The sequence below is a fragment of the Primulina tabacum genome, chromosome 11 (assembly GCF_025594145.1).
Source record: "Primulina tabacum isolate GXHZ01 chromosome 11, ASM2559414v2, whole genome shotgun sequence".
Lineage (NCBI taxonomy): Eukaryota > Viridiplantae > Streptophyta > Magnoliopsida > Lamiales > Gesneriaceae > Primulina > Primulina tabacum.
The window spans coordinates 10,369,571-10,380,400 of NC_134560.1; the positions used below are offsets into that span (position 1 = coordinate 10,369,571).

Below are 10,830 nucleotides of genomic sequence, written 5' to 3' on the forward strand. Positions count from 1 at the left end.
ATGTATATCGTGAAGGAGGAGATGATTAACAATGTGGCTTCAGTGGATAAAAAGAGGTTGGCCGATGATGTTAGGCAAGCTCTTTATGCATCCAAGATTTGTAGTTATGCGCAAGGCATGAATTTGTTAAGAGGGAAGAGTATTGAAAAGGGGTGGGGATTGAACCTGGGGGAATTAGCAAGGATATGGAAAGGTGGGTGCATTATTAGGGCAGTGTTTTTGGATAGGATTAAGCAAGCATATCAGAGGAACTCGGGGCTGGCTAACTTGTTGGTTGATCCTGAGTTTGCAAGGGAGATGGTACAGAGACAGGCAGCATGGAGGAGAGTTGTAGGTCTGGCAATTCAGAAGGGAATTGGCGTCCCCGGGATGTCTGCGAGTTTGCAGTATTTTGATACGTATAGACGTGTAAGGCTTCCAGCCAACCTTGTGCAGGCTCAAAGGGATTATTTCGGAGCACATACTTATGAGAGAATCGATTGTCCTGGATCATACCACACTGAATGGTCCAAGCTTGCCCGAAAGACCAGAGTGTAGTGCAGAAGAGTTGATTGATAGAGGTTTGTTTGGTATAATCCAGTTTTTGAAATAGTTTTACCGTTGATGTTCATGAGGCAATTACTTTACTTTGTATTGTATTCGTTACAAGGATTATTGCTCTCTCGTAAGTCGTAATGGATCATAGACTGTTGCTTTTGCAGTTAATAAGAGCAGCAATACTTTTTTGGTTATCGAATCCCTCAAATTATGATGCATTAACTCTCACTGAAAGGTTCATATTTAGGACAATTATACAACCATCAAAATCTCAAATATGTTGCATATGCATATATCCAGAAGCATGACTAGTTTGAGGGACTTGATAAATTTGATATGTTGATCTTCTGGCTGGTACTTTATAGTGCACTTATTTTAGCCCACATGCTTGCTCTGTGCACATACATTGTCTGGATGCTATCATATATCCCGATATAGGTATTTGTGAATTTGCGTTCCGTAACATCAATTGTTGCAAAAGATCTCTATTTTTTAGAATGTTTGAACTCGTGTCATGGACATATTGCTTTAATTGTCCGGTTTGATCTCATGCAGAAACCAAGTCTTTAGTGTGTCATTCTGCTACATTTTCCTATATAACTGTATTTTGCGACTTGAGACATTCTATATCACAGCATCTGAAACGAAGGAACCAAAACCATGTGAACGAATTATGCAATTTAATTTCAATTATATGTTCAAGGTAGTTACTTTTTACATCCCCTAAGGACTTGGCTGAATTACATTTAACATTAGGCTTTGTCATGGCTCAAAACTCAAGTGGACCAAATCTAACATTAGGCTTTGTCATGGCTCAAAACTCAAGTGGACCAAATCGGAAAACATGTCTACAAATGCATGGTAAAGACTCGTTGTTTGACTGTGAGCTCTGCCCTGAGATGGAGAACACCATTTATAAAGATGGGACCATCCTCTTCTATAAAAACCGTCCATGGCATGCCAAAAAGATTTCGATAGCGGCCCACAGCTTTACCTCCAGTAAAGGTGTAGTTTCCTTTATACTTGCTCACAAACTCTCCTCAAGCGGCTTAGTCCTCGATGCAAACTAGTACCCGACCGTAAAAGCTGTTGACCCCTTCTCTTGCATGCCTAAAAACAACTCGAAACAATGGACAGAGCTTTGCTGGTCTATGTTACAGTGCGCAGACAAAAAAAATCCTTTCCCTCCCAAGTGAGCCTGTGAGTAGACTCGACCTGAAGGAAAGAGATCTGCCCATTCTTCCCGTTTCAAATCAAGATATACTATACAATGCAGACGAGGCGAATCAAAGTCGATGACCTTCACAGGTCTGTATTTGTACGCACGATCCATGTAATGGGGTGGTATGAATAATTGGCATCACCCTGACTAGCTTCATGATCCATAACCTAAAATTATATTTGTCTCAAGGTCTGAAAATCAGAATTCCACTTCTTGAATCTCATGTGATGGATCACTTGAAATAAAATTCAGATTCACAAATCCATTTTGTAATGTTGATGATGACAAATTTTAATTAGAAATTGTAAGGACCGTGTATCGTATTATCGTAAATCCTGTGTGATTATCGATAATTTATGAAATTGTTATGTGATTATGTATTTGATGTATATCGTGACAATGAAATTGAGAAAATAAGTATTGAATATGAATTGACGTGGTAAAAGCTCGATTGGAGAGGCCAGACGCCAATATAATACCAAAACCAACATTTGGTACAGTACATGTGGCGCCCGGGCGGTAGAAAATGACCGCCCGAGCGCCAGTGTGGAATAAGGGGTGTTCTCGGACAGAACATGCCGCGCCCGAGCGGTAATTTTTGACCGCCCGAGCGCGGCACAAATACAACTCGGGGGCAGAACCTCTCGCGCTCGGGCGCGAGAATTCTACCGCCTGAGTGCGAGAGCGGTGGAGATAAGAATAAGTTCTTTCTTTTGTTTTCTTCATTTTACATTTCAGAGTTTCGAGAAACACGAGAGAATTTTTATTTCTTTCGTCCGAATCGACTTCGAAACGCTGTCTAAACGCGAAACAAATTATATATTTGTGATCGTCGCGTCGAGGGCTTCTGACTGAGGTAATTTTCTTCTAGTTCCAGCAGATCTAAATATCAAAGTGCTGGAATAGCATGTATTTGAAGTTGAATTTATGATATGTGATAGAATAACCGACAAGAAACTTATATTCGAAGTCAGAATTGAATTATGATATGATTATGTTTTGATATAAATTTTTGAAGTTTCAAATGATATTTGAAACTCGTATTAATGATTTTGGAATATGTTATTGATTGAAATAAGTATGTAATTGATGTAGATAAAGTGTAATATCAATATCTTCAGGCTATATCAACTGGAAACGAAGAATTGAGGTATGTTGCGACCGGGTAACATACGACAGGTATCTGTATTATATGATATATGTCGGATTGATTTGATTGATTGGAATGAGATTATGTGTCTATATGCCTTATTTGTTGATTGATGTGACATACATGACATTGAGATTGAGATATCGATGTATAAAATAAATGTTTTGTTAACACACATCATTTTATGCATACATCGATACATGACATGCACGTTGAGCTATGATCCTTGGATACCTTGATATGATTGGATTGGATTCCGGGGTTTTGTGAACACAATCGCTATGCCGGTATTATATGACCCGTAAAGCATAGACAATTGTGGCCCCATATGATTGGATATGAGATTTGGGATTTGATGGCGCTTCGCCGACGTTATCATACGACTATCCCATATTGGCCGGTGTGCCAGCTCGAGCATTGATTTGATAGCGATTCAATTGGTTCTGACATGTGCTCAGTGGATGGGCATATTACCTGATACCTCCACGACATACATGCATTGCATACCATATATCATTGTTAGATATCTGTGGTATATATGATTGGTTGTTCCATATGGAGCTTTGCTCACCCCCAAGGGGGGCTGTTGTTGTCTTTGTGTGTGGACAATGGCAGGTACTCCAGGATATCAGGAGATCGGAGAGGGTACTTCTGGAAGGAGCCACAGCTTGGGCTGAGGTTTTATGTTTTTGTCTTGTTCCCAGTATATATGTATATGTATCTATATACCGGAGTATGTCCCGAGAATATGAGTTGTTTGTATATGATTGATTTTGATTTCGTGTGGGCATGTCTATGACGTGAGATTAAATACTATTTTTAGTATTCAAACAAAATATTTTGGGCACATTGTGAAGAAAATTTAAACTCGTTTTCCGCTGTAATTAATTAACCCTAATCAGATTGTGTCCTAATAACGATTAGGAGCTAAGGGCCCCACAGAAATTCTGACCATTCTTGAAGAACTTTAAAGAGCAATTTTTGCCAAAACTCAGGACCTCCATAAGCAGAAACAGTAATCATACCTGTAAACAATGCCAAGAAAAATTATTAAATAGATTGACTTTGATATCAATGGAAGAAAAAAATTCGAAACCCAAACTTAATTTTTACTTGCGAAACATTTTTTACCAAAACAAAATAAATGAATACTATTTAAGTGATTATTTAAAATATCTTTAGCTTATTACTTAACTAAAAACTTGTGTGATACGGTCTCACAGGTCGTATTTTGTGAGACTGATATTGTATTTGGGTCATCGATGAAAAAATATTACTTTTTATGCTAAGAGTATTATTTTTTATTGTGAATATCGGTAAGGTTGACCCGTCTTACATGTAAAAATTCATGAGACCGTCTCACAAGATGACTTACACACATGTGAGAGACTTACTCACATACTTAATTATAGGGACGAAAGAAAAAGAAAAGTCTACCAACTTCAATTCTATATTACAAGTTTTTATGAATGTTAATTTTATTTTTGTGTACTCTACACCTTTAATTCAGAAAAATTCATGTTAAGTTTTTTTTAAAAAAAAAATTGAACAAATCTTATTGTTGCAGGTGTCAAATTTTTAAAATTCTAATCCAATTCAAAAATCTCAAATAAAAGCTTAAATCAATCCATGCCATAAAGACTAACAATTACTACAAACCCCTTTTGGTTCACTTGACAGTTAAAGATAAGGTGCTTTTATAATAAACCTCTTATTTCCAAACTACACAAGCAAGAACATAGAAACACAAAGCGTCTGATATGGAGATTAGCACGAACGAACGAGCAAGCGAGCTAGAGATATTTGAAGTTGGTTCATGCGAAAACGGTTACGAATTCGGATTCTTGATAGGCCAAAGATTCTCCAGAAAAATACAAAGTAGGCTATCGAAAGACCTCATTCTAAAAAACCAGCTTCTCCCTTTTGCTAAATCCAAGCATTCACGGCCACTTCTCGAATCCTTGATCCAAAACAACCAGAAAAAGTACCCCAAATACTGGGATGAACTCAGAGGAACTGCTCGAGGGAGCGGCACGTCGTTTCTTGAAGTATATATACGTATATAATCCATATATCAGTATGCATATGTTAGTGACTAAACGTTCTGTCTTATGGAGCTTGTTCATATTTTGTAGATCATGCTTCTTAATTTTAGGAAAGAGATACTTCCATTCATTTCGAAGGCAGAAAAAGATCCGATGGACGACAATAACGACGATTGCTCTGATATTCTCGTGGTTAATTATTCAATGGCTGTAGCAGCTCATAACGAGGATGCTAATGTTGCACTCGTTGGTCATACGTTAGTCTACACCATCCAAGAAAATCTTTTTAGCTTAGCAAAGTTTGTTTTTTGTCTTTCCCTTTTGGAATTACTTTTTTTATATGTAAGATGGTTTCGTAGGTATTTGATTAAGGGAGTTATGCCGAGTGGAGCATCTTTTATCGCTTACACATACGCAGGAGAGCTCCCGAGTTGCGCATTTGGGTTCAACACTTACGGGCTGGTACTCATGTGATTTGAAATCATTGCTCCAATAGTACCCTTGCTTGGTCGCAGGATTTCCCGATATCTCTACGTGTTAGCATGACCGAAAACATCATAGCATTTGAATTGTACAATTTAAGTGATTTTAATTATATCATTTATGACTGCCTCGTCAACTATGGATTTTGTATATAACAAGTGTGCGGTCCTGTACTTTGAATGAGTCGATACTTAGATGTGATTTTGTACACCTGATACCACAATTTCCGCAGGCATTTACACTGAATTCAGTTCCTCCTTCTGAACATGAGATTGAGGCAGGAGTTATAGGCAGGAACTTCATTTCCAGAGATCTGCTTGAAGCACAAAGCATTGATGATGCCTTAACAGTAACTCTTCTGTGTTTTCTCTGATCTTTAGTCAAACGACCTCATCAATCTTGGATCATAACACAGTTTTTCCTTTTTCTAATAAAACCCAGAGGATTTACTCGTCAGAGGCTTCTGTAGGACACAGTTACAATCTGATAGACCTTAAAACAAGGAGGATTATGAACGTAGAAACTGCATCAAGAAACCGTGTTTCAGTCCATGAAATAGGAGCGGTGCCCTTTTTCCATGCTAATATGTACCTCCATCTTCAAGTTCACCAGGCAAGTATCACAGTCCATCTAAGATAAACCTAAATACTTGAGCAAAATAACAAAATCACAGAAAAATTTCGCCAAGAAAACAAGTTACAATTCTTGATTTGTGGCTTATGAAGGCACAGGATGAGAATTCACTGAGCAGACAGAAAAGAGCTGCTTTGATGCCAAAGGGGTCAAAAGATGATTTCCTGTCAATTCTTGGAGACCAGAATGATGCCAAGTATCCTGTTTACATGACAGGTGAGATGACAATAGAAGTAACTCGAGTTTTTTCAACGCACGAGCATTACTTAAGCCCTTTTTCTTGTTTTTGCCTGCTTTCCAGGTCCACTTCTTCACACCTTGTGCACGGTTATGATAGATTTAGACGAAAAAACTATCTCAATCATAGAAGGAAACCCAAAGGAAAGAAAAACACCCTTCATCTTCCCAATGTCATGCGACAATAAAGGAGTACCTGGGTAAAGCTTCCTGTCGAAGGGCTCATATCCCATTAAAATTTTCCAGCCAACAAACACCGAGTGCAATAATCTGAGCATGCAATATGTGCCCAAGTCTTGATTAAAGATTTTGTTCACCCTACTAAGATGATGAACATGGTCTAAACCATTTAACATAATTTTTTCGGGAATTTTTCCATGTACCACCATGTAGTAGAGAATGATAGAGGGACAAGCATTCTGCACTCAAGTTAATGATAAAGGACATAGTAAAAGCCGGATAATTCACTATGCTAGGATATTAATGCTTAAAGAAAAAGAAGAGATGAAGAATGAAAATTAGTACCTGGATATATTTCCCCTTCAAATATCAATGATGATTTCAACAGTTTAGAAACACATGGATTCCACTTTATGTTCAGACGACTATGTAATAATAGTACACATTCTAAATATGTAACATCCAAAAGAGGAAATTACCCAGGCTAATATTCACAGATCAAGATTGCGCACAAGGACAAGAAAGTTAAGAAATACACAAAACACCATATTATTTATTTATAGAAGGAAAAATTGAAGCTTTTAGGCGTGAGCGTGATCGTTGTCCCCTTGTTCTTGCTTCAAATAACTTTGCCTTCAATGTATTTTCCTTCAAGTCCTTCGGCAAGTTTGAAGATGACTGGTTGAGTAGATTCATATCATGGGATGGTAGTTTTTCAGTCCATTGGCGTACTGGGCTTGTATGACTCCTCCAGACGGAAGAAGCTACCCCAAAATCTTGATCAGATTGTACATTTCCGCTTTCTGACAATAAATAGTGATTTCTGATCAAATTGTCAATCATATAATTTGTGTTCAACCCAGCAATTCCTTCAGATTCATGCTTCCTCTCAGAACTATTTACTTTTGCTGCTTCTACTGAGTTCCCAGCGACAGAGTGTTCTCCATTTGCGACATGGTTTATCTTTTCACCCTGTGACATGGCTTGAGCCATCTGTTCTTCAAACTTCACTTGCAAACTGGATGGATTGAAACCAGTTTCCATCTCAGAAGACCCAAGAGATTTGTTCACCTGCTTTTGCTTCAGTTTTTCGTCATTGCCATTTTTTGGGTATTCATTTTCTTGGGATTTTAGGTTGGATTCACTGGTTTTTTCGAGCTCGAAACAGTTGGACTCACTACCTACAGAGTCGTCATCATCCTCATCTCGGGGAGCACTAACAGGCAGCTTTAGTGGGATTGATTCAAGTGAATTTCTTCGGAATGTGGGATCCCTCAATACTTTGTTGCCATTGATCTTGTGATTACCATTGTTTTTACTCTGGATTAAAGCTTCAATTTCAGTGCGCAACTTATCCACTGCTGACTTCTTTTCTCCCGAACCATGTTCCAGCTCCAGCTTCATCTGCACCCGTTCATCAAGCCACGACTCAGATATGTGAAGAATCAAGTCGTGATCACCTCGCCCATCCCAAGATTTATCTGACTTTTGCCTCAAAACATGCAGTTCTTTTTCATAATCTCTTATTCCCCATGCAAATTCATCACAAAGATCTTCCAAGAGATTGCGCGACTTTCTTTCTTTCTCCAATTCTTTGGAGGCACTAGCAAGAGTAGTTTTCACATCATAAAGCTCGTGGGCTAACTTACGGTGCAGGCTCTCTAATCTCTTCGTCAACTTTCTCTCATCCTCGAGTTCATCCCTCATGGACTGAACAGTGGCATTGATTCTCTCTTGCTCCTTGTTCTTTCTAATGAGTTTGTCTTCAGCAATCTGCTTTACCAACTCATCTATTTCGCGACGATCAGTTTGCTGGGCTCGTATCAAATCTTTGATCCGTGAACGAGAATGATCTAACTCCTTTTTCAATGCTTTGATAAGAGATACATTGGATACATGCTGCTCTTCCAGGCTCCAAATACGATTTAAAACTTTAAGCAGTTCAGTCGATGTTTTTAAGCTATAGCTCGTCTCACCGGTTCTTCCCTTCAATTCTATGGAGCTGGTAGGGGTAACTGCAGGGTTGTAAGGTGCAAGCTGCAAAAGACAAACACTAAGCAAAGTCACTTTAAAGATCGAAACAATATGAACTAATGATCATTAAACCCTTTCGAAAATCCATTGGGGATGCAAACAAATGAGAAATCAATAAAAATATCGTACAACAGGTGAAACCATCTATGACAAGCCAGTATCTGCATGTTAGAGACAGAAATTAGTCAAAGTAAAAAACAGGTTAGGCAGAAAGGAATCAAAAAATGGTTCCAAGATTTGCTTTGCAGTGTGGTGGAATGCAAAGTAAATCACAGTCTTATAAGACTCCAAGAACTCTTTCAGTTTCATGTAAAACATCATATCAAAACATAGGAAATGTAAAGAATCTGGATGAGTATGATTGTACCTCCATCGAGCTACCATAACTTGCTGGTGACACAGGTTGTAGAGCATGATTACTCCTCTCGATTGCACGATGATGTTGCTTAAGTGTGGCAGCAACATGCTTTTTCAAACTACTGGAACTTCCAGGCTGCCATTAATAACCAAAAAAAAATACACGTAGCAGAACCAAGAGTAATGCAAAACATAAAAGTATAATACCTTATGCAGCAAACTCTGTACCGTGATGAATAAGTTGAAGTTTTTATAATCATATTCAAACATACACATAACTAAGCTTTACGAGTTAAAAAGTAGACGTATAGACGCAAAATGTATACGGAGTAAATCAAATTCAGGGGGAAATTCCTAAAGACAGAATGCAGTGTAAAATTGAAGATTAATAGGTACTACTGGAGTAAGGCAAGTTGGCTCTAGTACTCTACACAAATACGAATAATAATCAAGCTAATAGTAAAAACTGGCCAAACCAATAAAGTATTTTAAAGCAAAAAAATAATACTGTTAGATGAAATGGCCACCAATCGCAGTAAAACCTCATCATACATATAGGCACGGACAGCAAATAACATGTTTGCTTAAGCTAACTCGGGGTTTCGGGAGAGGCGTGAAAACAATAACAAACACCATCCCTGAAAATGATTGACCAACCACCAGAATAAATACAAACCTTGAACAGTCAATAGCATACCACATGAAACAATTTTTAAAACTAGTTGGGACAACACAAGCACTTGAAATGAAAGATTAAACTTCGTTTGAAAAAACAAACAAACAAACAAACTACACTTGCAAAGCAAATCAAAAACTCGAAATCCAACCTCCAAATTTCAAAATCCAAAAAAGAAAAAGAAAAGGAAAAACAAATCAGTCGCGCAAACAAAAATAAACTCAGACGAATGGTTTATGCATATTTAATGAACAAAGCAAGAATCTTTTACACTCTACTATTAGCCCTTCAAAAGAAACACATAGAAGTATCAAACTCTTTACCATGTCTGGTAAACCAGGTGAAGGATCAGGCGGTTCAAGACCATCCTTCTCTTTGTAAAGCTGCCGGTGGCGCTGGTGGTTGAGGCGGCGGAGCCTAGGGTGGTTCATCTTCTCCAACGGCAGCTTGTAATGATGAAGCTCCCAGAGGATGGCAGCAAGTTTCCTCGCAGAAACACGAGGAACCTGGAAAGGGTTATCTCCTACAGAACCGAGGCTTTTTTCTTGCACTTGATCATCCCCACCATGACCATGAGGAGCCGTTGCAGCCGCCGCTGCTAATGATAGGAGTCTCAATTCTTTAGGTCTCCAAAAGGGTGCCACAGGGGTAGTGTACCCGCTCCTTTTCCCCACTCTCAACAACTTTTCTCCCAAATTTTCTCGCTTTTTTGCTGGCCCTTCTCCACTTTTATCAATCTCCCACCTTTTCATCGCCCTTTTTCTCGCTCTTGTGCGCTACAAAATTGTTTCTTTTCCCATTAACCTACCCCGCCCCATGTGAACTAGAACTCCTCCAGCCACCGTCGTGTCTCTTGCTCTATCACTGTACATCAACTAGTAGTCCGAACATAAAAAGAGGCGTGAAAATATTTACCCTTTACATGTGGAATCTTTGTTCCCTTTCTTTTTGTGGGTTTTCCATGATTACGTACTGTGGTAATTTGAGGGTCACGATAAAAATTTAAAGTGAATACAAATCGAATTAAATATATTTAAGTTCAATCTCGATTCATAGCTTAGAAATTTTAATTTTTGTTGCTCGAGTCCGACTTGAAATGATGTTCGAGTTCGCCTTCGGTTCGAAATATTCGAATCTATTTGCAAGCTATTCGGATTATTGTTCGGATATAAAAAGTTGAAGAGGGAATGTTCGAAAGATTGAAATTTCTTAAATGTTCGAAACATATATATAAATTATAAATAAATATATATATATGTATATATTTAATGTATAA

The 10,830-nt window shown here is 38.2% G+C and overlaps 3 protein-coding genes across 5 annotated transcripts; 2 read left to right on the forward strand and 1 right to left on the reverse strand.

The window, feature by feature from the left end:
- On the forward strand, nucleotides 1–731 carry LOC142519626 (6-phosphogluconate dehydrogenase, decarboxylating 2, chloroplastic-like). The gene has a single exon (XM_075622662.1). The coding sequence runs from the start codon at nucleotides 1–3 to the stop codon at nucleotides 535–537; it is 537 nt and encodes a 178-aa protein (XP_075478777.1). The 3' UTR covers nucleotides 538–731.
- A 3,849-nt stretch (nucleotides 732–4,580) lies between these two features.
- LOC142517782 (uncharacterized) lies at nucleotides 4,581–6,702 on the forward strand. 3 transcript variants are annotated; one of them, XM_075620232.1, is made up of 7 exons: nucleotides 4,581–4,957; nucleotides 5,045–5,211; nucleotides 5,314–5,416; nucleotides 5,670–5,786; nucleotides 5,879–6,049; nucleotides 6,169–6,286; nucleotides 6,372–6,702. In XM_075620232.1, exons 1-7 carry the CDS (start codon nucleotides 4,670–4,672, stop codon nucleotides 6,509–6,511), a joined length of 1,104 nt encoding a protein of 367 aa, XP_075476347.1. In that variant the 5' UTR covers nucleotides 4,581–4,669; the 3' UTR covers nucleotides 6,512–6,702. The 3 variants fall into 3 exon arrangements, with proteins under 3 accessions (XP_075476347.1, XP_075476346.1, XP_075476349.1); XM_075620231.1 differs by having other exon boundaries at nucleotides 4,583–4,957; nucleotides 6,163–6,286; XM_075620234.1 differs by having other exon boundaries at nucleotides 4,773–4,967; nucleotides 6,163–6,286.
- Nucleotides 6,703–6,812: 110 nt separating this feature from the next.
- Nucleotides 6,813–10,518, reverse strand: LOC142517781 (uncharacterized protein At5g41620-like). The gene is made up of 3 exons (XM_075620230.1): nucleotides 9,878–10,518; nucleotides 8,889–9,014; nucleotides 6,813–8,524 (listed from the first exon to the last, which is right to left on the reverse strand). Exons 1-3 carry the CDS (start codon nucleotides 10,304–10,306, stop codon nucleotides 7,037–7,039), a joined length of 2,043 nt encoding a protein of 680 aa, XP_075476345.1. The 5' UTR covers nucleotides 10,307–10,518; the 3' UTR covers nucleotides 6,813–7,036.
- Nucleotides 10,519–10,830: the final 312 nt, after the last annotated feature.